We start from the raw sequence: 23,431 nt of genomic DNA on the forward strand, positions 1-23,431 counted from the left end.
GCTAGATGCCCTAGCCAAGTTACCAAGCCACAAGCTTTTAGCAGATTCATCAGATTATATGCTTGGAGGTACTCCTTCTGTTTCTTTAATTTTCTGTCCTCCTGGTTGTTCATAGGCTAAGCCTCTATCTATAATGTAGAGGAGCATATTACTGGTGAATGTCATGGACCATCTATGGCAAAGTCAAGCCTTGACACTGCATTTAAACTTTTAGTGTATTTATAGCAAGGGGTGAAAATTCAAAGAGCAAGTTGTTCAGTTTCATCATGTTATAGTTGACTTACAGTACCTTCAAGTTTCTTCTTTACTCTCAGGCTATCATAGTTTCTTATATTCCTGTGTGTTAAGGGTCAATACATTTAAAAACATTCACTAAAACTGTCTGTTCTTGAGCCAATGTGAAATGACTTTGAATATTTTAGGCTGTGGCAGAGAGAGAAGCTGTCTGCAGTGCAAAATCCTGTGATCAGCATTCCTCATCATCCTCCCCTGCAGAGGTGAGAGGGAATTAACTAGTTTCCCAAAGGAATTGCTTCCAGAGGGGCTGTATAGGGAAGCTTGGCCTGCTGCTTTTGCCTATGCTGGTATCTGTTCAGTTGTATCTGAGGATCTTTGGCTTCTCAGCTGCTGATCCAGTGCCCTTAGGAGTTAAATGCTATTCAAATGGAAGCATGTGAAGTAACTGCTTGGAAATATGATATGCAGATGATGGGTGTCAGTAGGAAACCACAGGTGGAATCAGGCCATTCAGGTTATTTGTGCAGCATGGTGAGTGCCTTAGTTGTGTAGCTGTGAAAACCGGAGCACAGCTGAGCAGTGCAGGGTCTCCTTCCCAGTCCCGTGGTTCAGATGCGTGGCAGGAGAGTCATTGTCCTTTAACAAGTTACCTCCAGTCTTCTGAGGTGACCGATGCCCCTGGAGGTGCTCCTGTTGCCCCCCATTTGCCAGGGTGCAGAAGCTGAAACAGATATGTGTAACAGGTTAGCCTAGACCTCTTTCATGTGGTGTTTGGGATGGGCTAAGAGTGTGTACACTGGTTGCTGGGGTGGGGGTGGTTTGGCTGCTGCTTGATAACTTGCCAAGTCAGCGAAACTTGATGGGTTTCTAGCATATACCTGAGCACACCTTTGTCCTTGCTGAGAGAGCAGAAACAGGCAAGTACTGGTGACAAGGTAGTAGCGCTGGGACCTGGTCTTGAATGTCAGTGTGAAGCAAAGTGTGTGAAGCCACAAAGGGTAAAGTTTTACTTTTCTTTGCCCAGAAGCAAAGTCCCGAAACTTGTACTGGCTGAGAACAGGGTGTGTGGCACCTAGAAAACAGGATGGGGGAGGAGTGGAGCTGGGAGAGCAAAGCTGTAGCTAAGAGAACAAGCAGTGAGGTGTGATGGCAGAGCTGCACGTGCCATACCATCTGTAGTGCTTTTATGCCCTGTTGTTCTCAAATTGGCCTTGTGATCTCTACAAATTGGGATGTTTGCCCAAGATACCAGATCCTAGAGTGTAGCACGCCCATGTGCTGGGATGAAGCAGGGCCTTCATCCAGTGTCAGCTCTTCAATGAAACTGGTTACAAGAGCAGGCTCAGTACAGACTAAGTAATGCCAAGCTAGTGGTGGGAATGCTGAGGTAGCTTTACAATGAAATCCAGTGCAAGGTTTTAAGCTGTGAAATGATGCTAAAAATGACCAAGTTGTTGAGCAGGAGCAAATATCTGCATGTTTGGCATTACTGGGGTCTGGAGTATCTGTTAAGATAGCCTGGATTTCTGAGGGGGTAAGTATGTCCTGCCTGTGTAACAGCAAAGGGTAGGTAGGAAGTGTGTCTGGGGCAGTGGCTAGCTGCATGCCCTGCAGGGCTGGGGATGAGAGGTGAGGCACCCACTATAGATCAATGCCTTCCACAGATTTTCCCAGACTTTTGGGCACTGTGTGTGCAGGGCGAAAAACAGACAGTATAGCTGTTGATGCTGATGTTCTCTGCATGCTGAAATCCTGAGTGGAGAGGGTGTGTGTGTGACCTTAACTTAAAAAACCCCAAAAGTGGGTGAGCAGGTGGTCTTTCATCCATCCCTCAGTTCCCAGCTGTATGTGACAGTTTGGCAAGGTCTGCTGCTATGTTCAGCTCACTGATTCCCTTGGCATGATGTTGCCAATGCTACAGGCAGCCTCTGCTTAACGTGACCTTCCTTTCATGGGTAATGGCTTCAGACTTTGTGGAGATTTACGTTAGATATTAGGCAGAAGTTCTTCCCTGTGAGGGTGGTGAGGCCCTGGCACAGGTTGCCCAGAGAAGCTGTGGCTGCCCCATCCCTGGCAGTGTTCAAGGCCAGGCTGGACGGGGCTTGGAGCAACCTGGTCTAGTGGAAGGTGTCCCTGCCTGTGGCAGGGGAGTGGGAACTGTATGATCTTAAGGTCCTTTCCGACCTGAACTGTTCTATGATTCTATTTGTGTGAGCTGTCCCAATGGGACAGAGCTCTAGTGATGCAGGAAAGGGAAGGTGAGTTGTGGCTCTGGTTATCACTCCTCTCTTGGCCTCGTAGGAGAAAATGGTATAAGATCCATCTGCAACCCAAAGCAGCGAAAAGCATATTCACACCGTGCTTCCTCATGGCACGCTGCAAGAAATAATAGTCCTGCCTACATCTGCAGCCCTGAAGTGAGGGGGTTGTGCTTCCAGCTGCCACTAGCAATCGTGGAAATGGCACGTGGTGTCCCCCAGCTCCGGAAATTGTACTCCTGCCACGGGCCTGCCTAGCCCAGCAGGCAATGCTGTTCCTTCAGGAGCAGTGAAAACGTCACGGCTTTTAAATCAAAGCTTTCTCTAGCTAGAGAACGTTTCCCTGCACGTTTCCACAGTCCTGTGATACAGGGAGGACTGCTCCATGACAGCCTTTGATCCCAGGCATTCGCAACGAGCTGATCTTACAAATATGATTGTATGACTCAGACTTTGTGGCAGTATCCAGTTACCGTAAGGCAGAACCCAGCTATGTTCTGCACATGGAAGATTTATTCTGTTGGAGTTTCACTGGACTTGATGATTTGTGTCAAGTCTGAGCCTTGGCAAAGGGCCTCTTCCTGGGAAGTAGGTCCTGGACAAGTTTGCAGTGATTATTTTTTATCCAGGCAGCTTGAGTTACTTGATGAGTGAAGAACTCGTACTTGCCCCAAAGGTGGGGAAGGGTATCTTTTCTGCCTCTCCTGATGAAAAACAGTTCAGAGAATTTAATTTTATTTTTATTCTGTGAACAAAATGTACATTTGGGTTGAATTTGGAAAGCTACAGCTTAAACAGATGCGGCTTTTAAATAACTGAGGTCTAAGACAGGGAGGAGGTGTGGCCTAATAAAGCATTGCATATATTTCTGGCTCTGCCAAAAGGTAAGGGAACAAATAATTTAATTTGTGTTGTTTCTGCCTTGAAAAATCAGACCTTGTACTGCTGTAGGAGTGTTAAGGTAAAGTCCACTTGAGTTGGACATGAGTTTCTTGGATTCTGCAGACATGAGGTATGTTAGGTGCTCGGATGGAGGGATCTGAGGTATCATGATGGTGCAGCCCTTTAACACCTGCATACCCAAGCCATTGTTGTGCTGCTTTTGGGTTATATAAGATCCCCAAGTCAGACCTCACACACCATAACATGCCACATGCATGTTTTCTCTCTATTGTCTATATGAATGTGCTTAGCATCTGTGAAGGGGAAGTATTGTGAAGAACTCCATCCTATCCCTGTCATGTTAAAGAGAAAATCTGCCAGGAGCCTCTTTTAACTGGAAACATGCTGTAACTTGTGTCTCTGACCATAACGGGAAACCCCTGCAAACAGCTGGACCCTTCCTTGAATGCCTTGGGAACTCTAAAAAGCTCCTAAAGGAATTTGACCTTATTTGTAGCTCTCTTAATAAAGCCTCCACTTTGCTGCCAGCATGTGCAGAAAGAATACACAGAGCATAGGGAGGTCTCTGGGGAAAGGGCTATTCGCAAGCAACAAACCATTAATATCCTTCAGCCCAGTGAGCCCTTTGCCCCTTTATCGAGCTGTTTACATCTGTCTCTTGCCTGCGACTCCGAGTGACTTGTTTATGCCAAGGGAAGCCAATTTTAAAAAATGGCCTTTTCCCTACTTGTATCCGAGTGTGAGGTAATGGTCTAATTAGGAGACTGAAGAGGAAGAACTTGGATTTAAAACCATTACCCTTTTTCCATTTAGTGGAGTGATATCCTTGATCATATTCAGGGCACCTGACAGGTTCACATCTACGTTTTCACAGTAGCTGTGTCCCTGAACCACAGAGAGTGAGATAGACATGTTCAGCTGACCTCTAGCATCAGGATCCAGGTCTGCTTCTCAAGGACCCTGTGTCTCTCCATCACATATACAAAAAGCCCACAGCAATATAACTCCTCATCCTAGGTAGAAGAAATCTGGGCTTGGTTTTCGAGTCAGCACAAGACCATGGAAACTGTGGCTCCAAAGCCTAGCTCTGTGTTGTGGTGGGTGGATTAAGCTGAGTAGTCTGCTGAGAAGTGAAATGTCCTCATCACTTAACATATAAGTTCTCTCCTGTGCTTCTGTAGGGGGAAAATGGATGGTCAGTGGTGCTCTCTAACTCACTGGATCTGATAGCAAAAGAGCAGAGGAATGAGTACAGCAAAGGAGCCTGTCCTTTAGGTGCTCATTCCCTGGCATTTTTCATTTTACTGCAGTGACAGAAGGTGATCTAACCCAATTTGTTTTGATTTCCTCCTCTTAATGCAGATATATGACTCGAACCAGAGCCTTCACAGTTCCTCATATAAATATTTATTACACCATATAAATAATGGACTCTTCTAGTTTGTTTATCTGCGATCAGATCTAGCATGTGAATAAGTATGAAATACCTGCAGTAAAAAAAATCCATTTTATTCCATGATGCATGTTACTGTTCCTGCCAACCCAGGAGCTGGTTTAAGAGACTGCTGTCCCTCCAGCTGTGCATTTCCAGCTCTCTTCTGCTTCACTACCCATGACCATCCTGTGTTTCCGTTAGTACAAATTTGTGGCTCTGCTCGAATCTTGGTCTGAGGTGAAACACTTAAAATTAAAGGCCTCCAAACTGTGGAGCTGGAGCAATGAGGGCAGTAACCTTTGGCACTGATGGGGAAAGCAGAGGAGAACCAGGGTGGCAGGAGGAGATGGGGTATCCACTGAAATCTCTGCTGATCAGATAATACCATGTAGCACAGCTGTCCTTCAGCAGATCTGAGTGCTTGTGGCTGAAACGCTCCTGTGCTATGTCCCAATTTCACCATATGGGAGATGACAGCCTTTAAAACAGCTGTAAGGCTGGGCTTGTAGGATGAGCAGCACATGTGGGAGGCAGTCAAACCACATCTTTCTTCTCTAACGTGCACACCAGGCCTCCAGAATGCCCCTGCCCATAGGAGTGACATTTGTCACTCCTGTGTACATTTATGTACATAGGAAATATGTACATTTCATTTGCATTCAGTGCAGAAACTTTGTTATGTGTGTAGCTCATGATTAAGAACATGTTCTTAGAGGCAAATCTGTTTGTATATAATAAACCCCACAAATATCCAAGTGTGAAAACTAAATAAATGTCAGTTGCTGTATATTCACATATCATACCTTATTAAATTGAAATGAAATTCCCATATAGAACGCTAAGTTAAAGTGGGACAAAGCCTGCTTTCAGAAAGTTGTTTTTCAAATTTAGATACTTGGTGTGTTTCACTTTTTGTTTCAAAACACCAAGAGGTAATTAAAATCACTTTACAGCTGTTTCTAGAAAACCAAAAACTATTGTTGAATTCCAGAGAGTCATAAAAAATTATTTATATGAAGTTGGTTTTATATGCACACAATTGCTATTTTTTTAAAAAAGAAACAATACATTCAAATGTGCTTCTGGGCAAGATCTGTCTCAAAGGCAAGGTTCAACTTGGTTTTAAAAAGCTGGTTACAGTGGAGTATGACCCCATGCAGTGGTTGTAAATAAAAATTCTGAAAGTAGTAATTTGAATAGCACTGGCAGGCTCTGTGATGGTATTGGTATGTTATTTGAGGAAGTTAAGTGGCTATTTGTATCAGTAATATCAACTTCTTTTATCCAAATAGTAGAAGTACAGAATTTAAGAGATTCAAATCTATAGCATCTCAAGTTATTTCTGTGGAGATACTCTGAATGAAAACCAGTGTAACTTGTTCAGAGCTGATAAAGTTCCTTGTAAAGTAATTCAGATGTCACTCAAGAATATTACAAAATTAACACAATGGTGAATGCTGCGCCTGAGAAACAAGGGTAATGTGAAACCTGTCAGTTTGCAAGCACGCCATGCTTTGTTTTAGCAACCAAGGGTGAGAAGTGACTTGTAGATCGTGTCAGCTGGGTAGTCTCTTAAAAAACGTGGGCCAGTCCCACAGCTTCTGAAGTTCAGACCTTGCTTCAGCCTAGGTCTAGGCACTTGTTGAACTGGACCCATGTTCAGGAAAATACTTTTGTGGGGCTGTGATGAGTAAGAAAGACAAATGAAGTCAGGGACTTCACAGAGCCGTAGATGCACTGAACGCACCATTCCTATCTTCTACTTAAGTGAAGCAAAATTGTTAGCTTCTTTCCTTTTTATCTTGAATGCCTCAAAGCCCACAACCAACTCTTCTCTGCTGCAAATTAAATAATGAAATTTTACTGTCATTGCCAGCCCAAAGCAGCTTTGTTCTCCGAGACTTCTTGGAGCCAAGCTTGAAGCTGTCCCCAGATTCACACTTTAGCCCCCAAGCCTACAAAATGTTATTAATTTGCTCAACTTTACACACCCTGAATCAGGCTCTGCAAAACTGGACCCTTGCGATTTGTATGAGTTCTGGTTCCAGATACAAAGGTGATAAAATGATTTGAGTTCACGTTAATAAACCAAGGTGGACAGGCGGCCTGGAAGGAATACAGGGACATCGTCTGGCAACCTAGGGGTCAAGTCAGGAAAGCTAAGGCCCAGTTAGAACTGAGTCTGGCCAGGGATGTCAAGGATATCAGGAAGGGCTTCTGTTAGGTATGTCGCCAACAGAAGACTAGGGATAATGTGGGCCCTCTCCACAAGGAGATGGGAGAACTGGCTACCCTGGATTTGGAGAAGGCTGAGGTTCTCAATGACTTCTTTGCCGCCGTCTTCACTGGCAAGTGCTCTAGACATGCTGCTCAAGTCTTGGAATACAAATGCAGGGACTGTGAAAATGAAGACCTTAAGCCCGCTGGAGGGAGAGGATCAGGTTCAAGATCATCTTAGGAACCTGAACGTGCACATGTCCATGGGACCTGATGAAATACATCCATGGCTCCTGAAGGAGCTGGCAAATGAAGTTGCTAAACCACTGTCCATCATATTTGAAAAATCATAGCGCTCAGGTGAAGTTCCTGACGACTGAAAAAAGGGAAATATAACCCCCATTTTCAAGAAAAGGAAAGTGGAAGACCCAGGGAACTACACACTAGTCAGTCTCACCTCTGTGCCTGGCAAAATCTTGGAACAGTTTCTCCTGGAAAGCATGCTAAGGCACATGAAAAACAACGGGGTGGTTGGTGACAGCCAACATGGCTTGACTAAGGGGAAATCCTGCCTGACCAATTTGGTGGCCTTCTATGATGGAGCCACGGAACTGATGGACAGGGGCAGAGCAGTTGACGTCATCTACCTGGACTTGTGCAAAGCATTCGACACTGTCCCGCACGACATCCTTGTCTCTAAATTGGAGAGACATCAATTTGATAGATGGACCACTCGGTGGATAAAAAACTGGCTCGATGGCCACACACAAAGAGTTGTGGTCAACGGATCAGTGTCCAATTGGAGACCAGTAATGAGTGGTGTCCCTCAGGGATCGGTGTTGGGACCGGTCCTGTTCAACATCTTTGTCGGTGACATGGACAGTGGGATTGAGTGCGCCCTCAGCAAGTTTGCTGACGACACCAAGCTGTGTGGTTCGGTTGATACGCTGGAGGGAAGGGATGCCATCCAGAGGGACCTTGACACGCTTGTGAGGTGGGCTGATGCCAACCTTATGAAGTTCAACAAAGTTAAGTGCAAGGTCCTACACCTGGGTTGGGGCAATCCTAGGCACAGCTACAGGTTGGGTGGAGAAGGGATTCAGAGCAGCCCTGCAGAGAAGGACTTGGGGGTGTTGGTCGATGACTGAACATGAGCCAGCAGTGTGCGCTTGCAGCCCAGAAACCAACCATGTGCTGGGCTGCATTGAAAGGAATGTGACCAGCAGGTCGAAGGAGGAGATCCTGCCCCTCTACTCTTCTCTCGTGAGACCCCACTTGGAGTACTGTGTGCAGTTCTGGTGTCCTCAACCTAAAAAGGACATGGAGCTGTTGGAGCAAGTCCAGAGGAGGGCCATGAGGATGAGCAGGGGGCTGGAGCACCTCCCGTATGAAGACAGGCTGAGAAAGTTGGGGCTGTTCAGCCTGGAGAGAAGGCTGCGTGGAGACCTCATAGCAGCCTTCCAGTATCTGAAGTGGGCCTATAAGGACGCTGGGGAGGAACTCTTCATCAGGGACTGTAGTGACAGGACAAGTGTGAATGGGTTTAAACTTAAAGAGGGGCAGTTTAGATTAAAGGAAGAAGTTCTTTACTGTGAGGGTGGTGAGGCACTGGAATGGGTTGCCCAAAGAAGTGGTAAATGCTCCATCCCTGGCACTGTTCAAGGCCAGCTTGGACAGAGCCTTGGGTGACATGGTCTAGGGTGAGATGTCCCTGCCCACGGCATGATCTTAAGGTCCTTTCCAACCCAAACCATTCTATGATTCTGTGAAGTGTTTCTAAATGTAGCTATAGCAGTTGTAATTAAATCTGCAATTGATCCTTCTGTTGCAGTCTCTAGATGTGATTGGTTTCTTTTAAGATTCTTTTCTGGCCTACTGCTGAAGTTTCCAAAGTTTTATGAAGTGTGTGGTGAGTAATTTTTCTCTCTCTTCCATTAAAATGTACTTTCTAATGTAAAGCTGGCCTTCTCACCACATCCTTCTAATGTTGGGATGTAGCTTTTATACAGCTTTTATAGCCAGCTGTTTTCAGTGACATTGTGCAAAACACAGATGTTATATCCAGCTACATCAATGTCAAGTTCCCTGCTGCCATTTGTAATAATGATGATGGCAATTTATATCAGAAGCCCAGCTCAACAGGATACTGAAATACCTGGCACTGCCAAAGCAAAAACCAAATAGAAAGTTCCTCAAACATAGAAGCTCACAGAAAAAGAAAGAGCATGCTGGGACTGATGCTGATGTGGCAGAGGTAGACTCTTGGCTTCCATGTTGACCATAAGATGTTGGAACATCTCTCTGTTCTGCACAGCATGAGGTAATCACTTATAGCTGGGGAGCAGGGACCTGGGAAACCAGAGCTAACTGTGTGGGCTAAAGACCCAGTGGTACTTCCCCACCAGTCCTGCCTGACTGCAAACCCTCTTCCACAGCCTAGTGGCTTGCAGCTCAGAAGTATTTTTAACAATCTCTTCTAACAAATTAATTTATTTTAGTTCCCTACTTGAAGACTGTTTTCTTGTGCTTGGAACAGATTGTCCATGCAGGTTTTCTGAAGCCTGTTCTGTTTTGGCGTCCAAACCAGCAGCCTTTTAATTGTCCTGAGCTTTCCTCTTTATACATCTGCTTCTTCAAAATTTCTTGTGTAAGGGTAGTCTTTTGTTTTCATTGGTTGGTCTTCACATCGGTTGGTGTTAAGCGATAAGTATCTGTAGTTTGGTTTTTTACCTCTTGTCTTCCACATTCCCTGTGGTTCTAAACCCAGCTCACTTCTTGTAGCCTTTAGAGAGGCTTGTGTGCCTGTGTGCCATGGCAAGGAAGAGAAATCCAGTATATTTCTGTTGCCCCCATCTGAAACCATGTGGCAGCACTATGCTGATAAAGAAATTACCTTATGAGAGTGCTTACTGGTAGAGGGAAAGTGAACAAAGTGTATCTTTATTAACTGTTTTCTGCATTGGCTTTTAAAGAGAACATCAAACTTAATGGGCATGGGCATGGGATTTGGTATACCACACGTGGCGCAGACTGGCTCATCAATATCTATGATGATGCCCTTCACAGGCTGCTAGAATGGATAATTTTGGCTAATTTGCAGCTGAAGCAGAAGCTCAGACTCCTCCAGCAGCTGTCGCTTTATGAAGGAACTGAACTTCGTATCAACCACAGCTAACGAAACATCTTTAAAATATTGAGAAAGTGTCCAAGAGCAGAACAACTTCTTTCCCTCCTGTTTATCAAAGAGATTCTCTTGCAGAGTGTGGCAATTTTGAGTCACTCCCAAGTAAAATGTGAAAGAATTTAGGCAGCTGCCTCACCTGCAACGTTGGAATTACTTTCTTCCTGCTTGCATTGTTTTTGCCATTCAGTTGAAGTTTGCTTTCTCTTTTGGCAGGTAAGTAGACAAACACAGTGCTGATTCAGGCATCTTTCTTTTCAGGAACTCCTGACTTAGTTGACTCCTGCATCTTCCATCTTTCATTCTGTCCTCTCTGCTTCACAGGTCTCAGCAAGTAACTTTTCTCGTTCTATTCTTTAGCAAGAAATCATGCTGCATGTTTTGGAGAAAAATCCTGTCCTCTGCTTTGGAGGAGTTTCCTCCTAGAGCTGTCAATTGTTTGTAAATGACTTCCCTCAAGGAAATATTTATCCTAGGTTGTTCCTTTCGCCTGCTCCTCAAAAGATAGCGAGGAAAGCTAGGGTTCTGCTGACTGTTTTCATTAGAGTTGTAGGTCCAGTTCCTAATCACTTACCTCATATGCACTGCTGTGAGTTTCCTTTTGAAGCCTTTAACTGCAGCCAATCATTTGGACCTTTTGATACTTCAGGGTCTTAACACTTTGTTGATTGAAAAATTAGACTGAGTGCTCCAATTTTTTTTCTAAATCCATGGACTCTGTGCATCCTCTGATGAGCGCATGAAATTTTCTTCTCAGGCTGTACTTTTCTTTTTCCCAAGTGCACACATGTTGATATTGGGTTGTGCTCCATGCCCTGCTGTCTTCCCAGGTCCATGGACAGCCTGTGGAAAACCACTACCTGGCAGCCTTACAGCATGCTAACATATTCACATGCTCAGGTGTGCATGGTCCTGCTTGCTCTGGACAGCCTGCCTCGTCTGTGCAGGAATCCGCCTTTGCAGGCTCCACAGGGATGTGGCAGGTGAGTCTGGTGATGTGGTTAACAGATGCACAGATGTTCTTGAGTATCTGGCACATGCCCAACTTCACTGTGGAATTAGTCACCCATCTCAAAACTAGGTGTCTAAATCTGTGGATCCATCTGTGGTGACTGCTGTCTTGGAAGAGGCTCCTATCTTCACGAGAGCATCTAAGAGTTACAGTAATGCAAAAATTAAACTCTCTGGAAACATTCTTTCAAACCCAGATAGTTTTGCAATCAAAAGCAGCAATGTATGACTTGGATTTCAGATTTGGATGTGTCACCCTTGTTGGAGAAAAACAAGTAATAGTGAGTAACCAAAGTAACGGATGTGATTAATAGACATTGGCTTCAGTTTCTTTTTTTTCTTTTCACCAGGAGGACGTAATAAAGAAATAGTCATGCTGGGAAGCAGCCTTAAACTGACTAAAATCCATTCATTGTGGTGAGCTTGATGATATGGACATTACATCACTGATACTCATTCCAGTTTTAAAGCCAATGCTGTCTGCAAGCTGCAGCTGGTAAAATCCTCCAGTATGGCTTTGTTGCCATCTGATTTGCATTTTTACCCTGTCAGAGGTTGGGCTGATAAAGACAGTAGATCAGGGAGTATTCTTATACTAAATGCAACTGGTTAAGATCAATTACTTACTGAGGGCTTAGACTAAGACTTGTGAAGTAAAACTGGCTAGGAGTCTGCATTTGTCGAGTGATCCTGTGAAAGTGAATTACTCTTGTACCAGAAGCAAGGCTAGAGGGACATGCAACTTGTAGAAAGTGGGGCCAGGAATAAAGAAGATAAAGCAAGCTGATCCCACTCCCCCCTAAAACCAAACTTTAGTTTAAAATACCATATTCCAAACGCACAGCTGATATCTTTAAACACATTCACATATGGAAGTTTCACTGTAGCCAGGTTTGCATTTGCTCTTTGGCAGTGTACTGAAGGAATCCAAGACTAATAAAAGCCAAGGGTAACTCTGGCCCAACCTGTGTAAGTGGGCTCTCTGTCATGTATGAGGTCTTAAAGTGGTTTTTATTGCTCTGCTATGAGATTTGAGCTTTTGGGGCTTTAAAAGTTTCTTTGCAGAGGCCTGGCTCTGCTTAGCAGTACTTACCTCAGCCTTGGTGATATGGTGTAGGCATTTGTGAGTGTCCTTCCCATATCTCTGGCACATGTTTGTTACTGGCGTCAGGTTGGTATTTCATATAACATCTGCAGTTTGAATTTAGTAAGCAAACAAGCAGCAAAAAAAAAAAGGAGAATTTGCCCTGAATGAGCATGTCATCTGGTGCAGTAGGAGTGCCACATCTAGTCTCCTGCTTCTGAAGACCTGTAAAATGTGAATTTTGCCTGTTGGGACCATAGCCCAACCTGCTTTACCACATTGCTGGGTTTGGCTTCCCTGCATGTTTTTGAGAGGCTAACTGCGTGACTGACGTATAAGAAAGGCTCTGTTTTCTTGCCTGTCTGAGCTCTGGGAAGGGGCACCTGAATGCGAAGACTTCTGACCTGCAATAACCTCCTGAAGAGGTACTAATATACTTGGAGATCTCAATTCAACCCAGCTCTCTAGGAACTTGTTTACATTTGGAAGTTAAATTACCTACACGCACTTCATAACAGTCAAGAGGAGTGATGTTCATAGAATCATAGAATCGTAAGGGTTGGAAAGGACCTTAAGATCATCTAGTTCCAACCCCCTGCCATGGGCAGGGACACCTTGCCCTAAACCACGTGGTCCAAGGCTCTGTCCAACCTGGCCTTGAACACCGCCAGGGATGGAGCATCCACAACCTCCCTGGGCAACCCATTCCAGTGCTTTACCACCCTCACTGTAAAGAACTTCTTCCTTGTATCTAATCTAAACTTCCCCTGTTTAAGTTTGAACCCATTACCCCTTGTCCTACCACTACAGTCCCTAAGGAAGAGTCCCTCCCCAGCATCCTTGTAGACCCCCTTCAGATACTGGAAGGCTGCTATGAGGTCTCCACGCAGCCTTCTCTTCTCCAGGCTGAACAGCCCCAACTCTCTCAGCCTGTCTTCATACGGAAGGTGCTCCAGCCCTCTTATCATCCTCATGGCCCTCCTCTGGACTCGCTCCAACAGCTCCATGTCCTTTTTATGTTGAGGACACCAGAACTGTACGCAGTACTCCAAGTGAGGTCTCACAAGAGCAGAGTAGAGGGGCAGGATCACCTCCTTCGACCTGCTGGTCATGCTTCTTTTCAATGCAGCCCAGGATACGGTTGGCTTTCTGGGCTGCCAGCGCACACTGCCGGCTCATGTTAAGCTTTTCGTCAACCAACACCCCCAAGTCCTTCTCTGCAGGGCTGCTCTGAATCTCTTCTCCACCCAACCGGTAGTTGTGCCTGGGATTGCCCCAACCCAGGTGTAGGACCTTGCACTTAACTTTGTTGAACTTCATAAGGTTGGCATCAGCCCACCTCACAAGCGTGTCAAGGTCCCTCTGGATGGCATCCCTTCCCTCCAGCGTATCAACCGAACCACACAGCTTGGTGTCGTCAGCAAACTTGCTGAGGGCGCACTCAATCCCACTGTCCATGCCGCCAACAAAGATATTGAACAGGACCGGTCCCAACACCGATCCCTGAGGGACACCACTCATTACAGTTTTCCAACTGGACATCGAGCCATTTACCACAACTCTTTGCGTGCAGCCATCGAGCCAGTTTTTTATCCACCGAGTGGTCCATCTATCAAATTGATGTCTCTCCAATTTAGAGACAAGGATGTCGTGGGGGACAGTGTCAAATGCTTTGCACAAGTCCAGGTAGATGACGTCAACTGCTCTGCCCCTGTCCATCAGTTCCGTGGCTCCATCATAGAAGGCCACCAAATTGGTCAGGCAGGATTTCCCCTTAGTGAAGCCATGTTGGCTGTCACCAACCACCTCGTTGTTTTTCATGTGCCTTAGCATGCTTTCCAGGAGAAACTGTTCCAAGATTTTGCCAGGCACAGAGGTGAGACTGACTGGTGTGTAGTTCCCTTGGTCTTCCACTTTCCTTTTCTTGAAAATGGGGGTTATATTACCCTTCTTCCAGTCATCGGGAACTTCACCTGACTGCCAGGATTTTTCAAATATGATGGACAGTGGCTTAGCAACTTCATTTGCCAGCTCCTTCAGGACCCGCGGATGGATTTCATCAGGTCCCACGGACTTGTGCACGTTCAGGTTCTTAAGATGGTCTCGAACCTGATCCTCTCCTACAGAGGGCCTAAGGTCTTCATTCTCACAGTCCCTGCATTTGCTTTCTAAGACTTTTGTGGTGTGGTCAGAGCATTTGCTGGTGAAGACTGAGGCAAAGAAGTCATTAAGAACCTCAGCCTTCTCCAAATCCATGGTAGCCAGTTCTCCTGATAGCTTCTGGAGAGGGCCCACATTGTCCCTAGTCTGTCTTTTATTTGCTACGTATATATAGAATCCTTTCCTGTTATCTTTTACATCCCTTGCCAAACTTAATTCTAGCTGGGCCTTAGCTTTCCTAACCTGGTCCCTAGCTTCTCAGGCAATGCTCCTATATTCTTCCCAGGCGGCCTGTCCTCGCTTCCACCTTCTATACGCTTCTTTCTTCCCTCTAAGTTTCCTCAGCAGCTCCTTGTCCATCCATGGAGGTCTCCTGGCCCTCCTGCTGCACTTTCTTCTAGTCGGGATGCAACACTCTTGAGCACATAGCAGGTGATCCTTGAATATCGACCAGCAGTCTTGGGCCCCCCTGCCCTCTAGGACTGTATCCCATGAAACCTTACTAAGGAGGTTCCTGAAGAGGCCAAAGTCTGCTTTCTTGAAGTCCAGCGCAGTGAGCTTGCTGCATGCTCTGCTCACTGTCCTGAGGATCTAACTCAACCATCTCGTGATCCCTAGAGCCAAGGCTGCCCTGGAGCGTCACATTTCCAACCAGTCCCTCCCTGTTGGTGAGCACAAGGTCCAGCATGGCACCTCTCCTCGTCGGCTCCTCTATTGTTTGAAAGAGGAAGTTGTCTTCCACACAATCGAGGAACCTCCTGGATTGCTTGTGCCGGGCCATACCGTCCCTCCAACAGATGTCAGGATGGTTGAAGTCCCCCATGAGGACAAAGGCCTGCAAGCGTGAGGCTGCCCCTATCTGTCTGTAGAGCGCTTCATCCACAGAGTCCTCTTGATCAGGCAGCCTGTAACAGATCCCCACCGTAATGTCCCCTGTTGCTGTTTTCCCTTTGATCCTGACCCACAAACACTCTGTTACCTCATCACCCGTCCCCAGACAGAGTTCCATACTCTCTCCCTATCACTGACATAGATAGCAACACCCCCTCCCCGTCTGCCTGGCCTGTCTTTTCTAAACAGCCTGTAACCTTCCATTCTGACATTCCAGTCATAGGAGCCATCCCACCATGTTTCTGTGATACCAATGACATCATATTCCTGTAGCCTTGCACACATCTCTAATTCCTCTTGCTTGTTCCCCATACTATGGGCGTTTATATAGAGGCACCTTAGCCGAGCTCCAAATGCAGCTGACTCAATGGCTGGGGCAGCTGGAACATCTCTACATTGCTCCAAGCACTTATTACAGGTGCTGGCAACTGACCAGGAGTGTTGGGATGGATCAATGCTCCCCTCCCCCAACACATCTAGTTTAAAGCTTTCTTGACCAGCCTGGCAAGCCTCCTACCAAAACAGCTCTTCCCCTTCTTTGTCACACCAGCTCCACCAGCCTCCAGTAGATCTGGCCTCCCAAATGGAGCCCCATGTTCTAAATAGCCAAACCCCTGACTATGGCACCAGCATTCTAACCATTTATTAACCTGCCAAACACGCCTAGCTTTTTTAAGGTACTCCCCTTTGTCCTGGAGAATCGATGAAAAAACTATTTGAGCTCCAGAGCCCCTAACCACCTCTCCCAGGGCTCTGTAGTCCTTCTTAATGTTCTCCAGGCTACTGCTATCTATATCTCTAGCACCCACATGGACCACTAGAAGGGGGTAATAGTCAGCAGGACTTACTAGAGCAGGCAGCCTTTCAGCAACATCCCTGATCCGAGCCCCTGGCAGGCAACACACCTCCCTCGAGACTGGATCAGGCCGGCAGATGAGTGCCTCTGTGCCTTTCAAAGTAGAGTCCCCTACTACTATGACCCTCCTCTTTTTCCTGGGGGCACCAGTAGTGATCCTCTTTACTGGTGCATCAGCAGGATGCTCATTAGGTGTAGTGGGTGCTTTCTCATTAGCCCCCTGCAGAACTGCGAAGCAGTTCTGGGTGGGGACATCAGATTTAGGAGGAAGCCCCTTGTTGTTAATTGTCCTCTTCCTCCTTTTTTTGTTCCTTTTTTCTCGTGACTAATTCCCAGCTTCCTGGGTTGCTGCCCTCCTTCTTTCCTATGTGAGCAATGCGGGACGTTTGCAGCCCCTGCGCAGTTTGGGCCTGGAGCAAGCAGCCCAGCTTCCTCTCAGCTTCCCTGGCATCTTTTAGCTCTCCAACAGCCTCCCGCAGCTCAGCCACCTGCTGCAGGAGGACCTCCACCAGGGCGCACCGAGTGCAGCCCTGTCCATTGCGCAGCCTCGCCTCAAGAGACCAGTCGAGGCACTTTCTACACTCCGAGGTCTGCGCCGCAGCCTCCCCTCTCATCATCGTCTCTGTCTGGGTGCCTACGCTGGCCACCGCCGGGGCACAGCTCCCAGAGCGGGCCCTGCTCCTGAGGCGAGTGCTCACCATCCCGCTCGCTGCCCGCTCGCCCTGCCTGCGCCAACTGCCGCGCCACGCCCTGGTAGCTCGCGCTCCCTGGGGTGGGTTTTTACCCACTGAGGGCTGGTGCCGTCACTTCTGGCGCCGCCCCCTGTGAGTCAGCTGCTCGCGCCAGCTGAGCTGCCGGCTCCTGGGCAAGTCCTGTCGAGGACTTGAGGCTCCCTTGGTCGCTCTCGCCGCTCCGAACTGAGGCTCCGGGACGCTGTGCTTCCCCCCGCTCCGGTGTTAAAGGCGTCCTCTCTGGAGATACCTCGGCAATTGATACTCACCTCGGCAACTCGGCAATGTTGAGTGTTTTTATACTCCTGAGACATGGGGGTAAAAGAAAATACCACATTGTCACTTCTAGAGCTCTGAATGATATGGTGGTGACTGTGATTTATGAGGGTGTTGTAGTCTCATCTATCACTCAGCCATCTCTCAGATGTGTTATTGACATCTGCAGTGCTAGCTAGTGAGGGAATAAAGATGCTTGAACATGACATTTTGGCATCCAGCTAAATGACCTCCTTATCACAAATCCTTTGAAATATATAAGGGAGATGGTTCCATTTGAAGGTTTTAATTGCACAAAACTGTGCATAACATAGTTCAATGTGTTATGTGGAGAATGAACACTTTGACAGATCAAAAAAAAAAAACAACAAAACACCCAACAAGGGAGACAAAGCTAATTTCAGTATTGGTGTAGTCCTCCCTTAGAGTACTGCTGGCTGCTTGCCCTGACATTTATGGGAATGCACAAGGCATTTGTGCTTAGAAATTGGGGGTGGGGTGGGGGGAAAAAGAGAAAATTCCCCGTTGTAACGAAAGGGAAGTCGTTGAAGTGAATGCTTCGTCAAATTTTGTTCATAGAGTCCATTTCTTTTTTTTTTATTAGGGCTGGAAGAATATGACTGATGCCGAGAGAATGGCACAGGCCTTAACATGGGGAAAATGAGAAGAGTACTTGGATTTACCATGTGGGATTCTTATGTAGTCAGTAGAGTTTAGCTGGATCTTATAATGTGGGTACCTCAGATAACTTTCTGCCACTCCTGCATTCACCAGGTTTTGGTGCTCATTATGGTTTAGAGGTCAGTGGCAACAGTAGAGACTTGCCTAATTTGTGGCTGTTTGTTTGCTACAAAAGCCAAGGAAATAGACTACTACGAGAAACCTCCACAATGCTATGTTGAAGTCAAACTGGCAGCAACTTAAAACCAGTCCAAGATCAATATTGCTTAAAATCTTCAGTAATGACCTGGATAATGGGACTGAGTTTGTAGATGGTATGAAATTGGAAAGGAGAGTTTTTACAGCAGGGGTAGGGACCTCAAGGAGCCTCAAAGAGCTGGAGAAACCTTATGAAACCTTGTGAAGTTCAGCAAAGGCAAGTGCAAAGTTCTGCACCTGAATAACCCTCTGCAACAGCACAGGCTAGGGACCAGCTGGCTAGAAAGCAGCTCTGCAGAAAAAGGACCAGTGGGCTTTAGGGGACAAGAAGTTGAACATGAGTCAGGGGTGTGGTCTTACGGCAATGGTGGCTAAGTGGGTACTGGACTTTATTAGTAAGAATATTGTAAGCACATCAAGGAGAGGGTTTATTAACTCTATTTGACATTCCAGTACTCCATTTAACTGGAGTGTCCAGTTTGGGGCTTCCCAGATAAAGAAAGATATATTGAAAAACTGGAACAAGTCCAGTGAAGAGCCACCAAGCTGGTCAAGGTGCTGGAGCACACAGCATATGGGGAGATAATGAGGGACCCAGGTTTGTTCAGCCACAAGAAGAGAAAGCTCTGTTTTCTACTACCTAATAGGTGGCTCTATGGAAGAATGTTCTTGGAAACCCACAGAAATAAACCCAAACACACACCAAAAGCAATAAGCACAAGTTGCAGCAGTGGAAATCTGATTAGATACAAGGAAAAAATTATTCACCTGGAGAATGGTTTAGCCCTGGAACAGGTGCCCAAGGAGTTGGGGAATATTTATCTGTGGAGATTCTCAAAACTTGCCTGAGCAAATTCCTGAGCAACCTGACATAACATCAAAGCTGGATGTGCTTTGAGCAGGAGGTTGGACTGGATAGCATCCAGATATTGCATCCAACTAAATTATTTTATGGTTTATGTGCTGCAGTCCCAACAGATGACTTTTTTCCTGGTTATATTTTCAATGTTAAGGTTTATAAAAAGTCCATGCAAAAGAGGCTTTTAAAATCTTGGTGCCTCACTATTTACGCTAGGGGATTTCATCCCCACCTGTAATTGAAGCACAGAGAGTCTCTTCTGCTTTTCTGCTCATTTTGGCTAGTGCAAGTTGAGCTGGAGAGTTGAGGATTTTACTGCTGATATTTGTGAATGTGGAGGCCTGGTCTGTGCCTGGAAAAGCTGGGTAGGTAGGGCTACATATATGCTGGTAAACTAGCAGTACCAGGGCCTGGGCAGATACTGGAAATGGATTTTCTGTACTGTTAACCAATAGCATGGTCCATGGCATGGTTCGTTGCCTTGGCCCAGCTAACGCTCTCCTAGGCAGTCCAGAAGAGGATTTCAGGTTAGTTATAGGGGAGGGACTGGGTATCACCACTCTGTTTTGGAGGGTAAGAGCATTTCAATAGCATGGCTGTGGGTTGTTCCACCACAGTTGGCCTCAGGACCAGGGTAAGTTTTCATTTACCAGTGGACATGTAGCCAAACAGTGTTGGCTAGACGTGGGCACTGTTAAAATGCAAGTAGGGATTGCAGTGTTAGGACCTTCTGTGGCAGATGGAGCTACATAGAAGATGCTAGGTATCTAGGACTATGTGGAAGAAGCTCTTATATCTCAAGCTACATCTGCATTAGTAGCGGGGCTGGTGAATGGGCTAGAGCTGGGTCTCACAGCTGCCTGTAGGCAGTATAGCATGTTGTTTTCAGTGGGTATCGTGGGCAACGCTGTCTTCTGCTAGGGGAAGTAACTACCTGATAAAGGTACCATCAGGATTGTGATCACTTGCTATGTACACATCAGCTACTCTGTACTGAATACAGTGAGAAAGAGCCTGCTGCCTGGCCCTGTGGCTGGCTGACCTCATGTCCATGCATCTAATCCCTCTACCATGTACTCCTGCTCCTCTACTTTCTATCCAAAATATCTGGCAGGAAGGGGGACTTCTACATATTGATGATTGGGTCTAGCCCTGTTATATCTCGGACTGTATTACCTGTTTGGGGTAACCATGTAATCATGCTAAGGAATAGGGTAGCACTTAAACAAGGGGGATAATGGATTTGAGCCCTGTTTGTTTTCCTAGTGCAGATGGTGGAGATTGCAGCCTGCTCAGATCTGCATGGGAGGAGGGAGGTCATCAGCACCAAAACATGACTAGTGATGGCTAGCAAAGCTGGTGATGTTAGTGTGAGAGTATAGGACAGATAAAACTCCTAGACACATTTTAAATGTGCTGAATCCACAGATCTGGCACCTGAAGAGTGCATCTAGTACCACCAGTTAAGGTGGAGGGCAGAGTCTGTAGTTTGTTACCACTCATTCCTACATGAGGAAGGCTGACTATCTCTGGTGACGACGTATGCAGAAGACTTGCTGTGACTGTCACAGGACCAGTAATGGGTAATTCTGCACTTTCAGGCAGAGGCAGTGTGCTCCTGTGCCCGTGGGCAAGGCAATTTGTTATTGTTGCATGCAAACAATAACAAACAAAAAGAATAGGTGCCCTCCGTGAGATCCTGTGCAGTGCTTAGAATTGATGAGTTTCTCTAACCGGACATTTGACAAAGACAATAAAGCAGGATTGCTGCATGCCAGATGTTTCCACTGGAACCTCTGACGTTCGGATCAAAAATACCCTAAGGAAGTTTTAGTGGTTCAGCATGAAAATGCTCACATGGGGCCCTCTTTTGTCATTTGCAGATATGAAATAAAATGCTGCCTTTGATTTGAGAAAAAAAAACCCCATGTTGCCCTCTAGGCTTAGTTTTCTGTGGCTTTCCTGTGTCTCTCATGGCTTTTGCTGTTGTGCTGGTTCTAGCATGCAATACTTTTTGGGGTTCATTTTCCCTTTTCCTGCTGCCTTATCAGTGACCAAGAGGGGTTTATGTTCCCTTATCTATATCTTTCTCATTGCTTTTAGCAACAGCTTAATATTGAAGGAATGTCTTGTCATTCTAGCTTCCCCTTCTGCTTGGCCCTGGCTAGACAGTGAAAGCAAACTACCAGTTTAGCACCTAAAAGCTCGAGAGCTTGTCTGTACAAATCATTTTCACCTTAGCTGAGAAAACAGGCACAAGGCATCTGACAGAAAATAATACTTGGGAAAACATTTACTTTTAGAGCCTTCCATATTCTAAATTCCTGATGTGAGAAACATTCCTACTTTCATGAAATAAACACAATTCACAGAATATTTCTACTTAGATAGTAGATGGTAACATAATTATTCAACCTCATAGTAACCCTCATTAGCCTTCTTAGAAATACATCATCTTCTATGAGCAGACAGTAACATCGATCATGTCTGTCTGCAGATGGGGGCAAGAGATGGTGGCTTGAGACAATTCCCTTGCACATAAAGGCTAAACAAGCCTATCCAAACTCTCCCTACCTCTTCCTCTCAAAATGAAATAAGCTGCATTTGGTTTGTGTGGCAAGGGTTTGGTCGTGGGAGGGCTATAAGGGTAGCTTCTGTGAGAAGCTGCTGGAAGCTTTCCCCATGTCTGAGTCTTTTCTTTTTTGATCCTTTGCACTGATCTGCTGTTGTTAGTCTTTTTACTTTTCTATGACTTTTTTTCTCCATCTGTTAAAATGAAGATACTGATAGCTGTCTTAGAGTCCTTTCAGACTTTTATAGAATAAATGCTAGGTGAGAAGGAAATAGTTTTATTACGGGTAACCCTTTCCCTTTGAAAACAAGCCATCTTTTATTTGCAGCCTTCTTTCTACGGTTGTATGGGGCTTTCTGATTCTTTGCTGTTCTTTTTGCTGATTTCTTTTCATCAATTTACAGTTTATTAGAGGTGTTTTGGAATCAGATATACCTTCCCATGTAAACACAAAGATTTTCAAATACTCATGGAAAGCTTGTATGTTTGTGCTCTCACAGTCTGAATCTGGTAAATGTTTTTAGGCAATTTCTGATGTGAATGGAAAAATATTCACAAATAGGTATGCTTTTTCCCTTTTAGAGTGTCAGTCTGTTACTGCTCTCCAACTCATGATCAAGCGCTGTCATGGGAAAAGAAGCTGCAGCATATATGCCAGCACCTATGAATTTGGAGATCCTTGTTACCCAGGCATCCGGAAGCATCTTAATGTCATCTACACCTGTGGTGAGCCATGAAATTCTCTCACTTTAACTCTCACTGGGGTATGTGTTTGGTGAACAGTGGTGTGTGAAGAACAACAGGACTTGTAATCATACATAAAAAGGTTGAACTTCCAGTTGGCTCATGGTGACTCTTTGGTCGACAAGGGAAAGCTCTCCGGATCACCTGAGTGGTTTAATTCTGTCTCTTTTTCTACTCATTGGCTTGATAGAAAAATCAGAAAACATAGAAATTATATTTCGTTAATCCATTCAACACTGCCTCTGCAAGGAGGAAAAGCTGGTGGTGAAATCCAGTGGATGCTTACATGCGGAATGTTAGCATCCTGCTATTTCATTGGATTGCAGTGAAGTTGTGGTTATCAATAGGATCCTTATTACTTTGTCCTGTATTTCATTTTGAATGGTAGAATAAGACAATCACGAATCCATACTTATCCATGGCATTAGTAGAAAATCGTTCCCAAAATCTTCAGGTGAACATTGCAACATTTTTGTAACAAAATATTGTTATTTGGAAAAAATAAACAGTTGGAACTCTCAGTCAGGAGCTTAAGTCACAGTGTTGACCAGACTGACTAGTCATCTTATTTTGCAACAGAGAAAAAAATTGTTCCTGTGTGAGCTCTACGGTATGAAAACAACATCAGGTCTGTTTTCTTCCAGTGATGACATTTTGGCCATTTGCAGCTGATATATTTGAAAATATTTGCTTCAGGGTTTTGCTTATATAGTGGTTGCTAGGATCAGCTCAGTCTCTCTGTCCCTTTCTACATCCCTCTGGAAGAGGAAATTCTGATGCTATTTTGAATCTGCTGAGCGGATGGGGGAGCATGTAGTAGAGGAGGTGCTGGCTGTGACCTTGGACTGCAACAGGTCTGTGCGTCAATCTTAGTGTGGAACTGCAGTATGCTGAATCTAGTAGACGGTATTTGCGAAGAAGTCACTGTAGCATTTTGTATAGTTGCTATAGCATGGCGAATGTACAGCGCCTTGAAGAATAGAGGATTGATGCACGAGCATCAGGCTCTGAGCTCCTGTCTGGCTGCTTTCTCATTTGGCAGGAGTGGCAGGAAGGTTGATGTTTGTTTGGTTTGATTTCTTTTAGCTTCTTTGTTTTTTGTTTGAAATGCTGTAGAAAGAAGTAGCAAGGCTACCC

General features: G+C 45.6%; 1 protein-coding gene across 1 annotated transcript in view; it reads left to right on the forward strand.

Moving 5' to 3' along the window:
• The window catches only part of EVA1A (eva-1 homolog A, regulator of programmed cell death), a 208,311-nt gene that overhangs the window by 83,300 nt on the left and 101,580 nt on the right, over positions 1-23,431 (forward strand). The window contains exon 5 of the mRNA XM_030490823.1: positions 22,133-22,276. Coding sequence (XP_030346683.1) covers positions 22,133-22,276 — 144 coding nt within the window. The remainder of the gene's footprint in view (positions 1-22,132; positions 22,277-23,431) is intronic.

This window comes from Strigops habroptila, chromosome 6 (genome assembly GCF_004027225.2).
Source record: "Strigops habroptila isolate Jane chromosome 6, bStrHab1.2.pri, whole genome shotgun sequence".
Taxonomy (NCBI): domain Eukaryota; kingdom Metazoa; phylum Chordata; class Aves; order Psittaciformes; family Psittacidae; genus Strigops; species Strigops habroptila.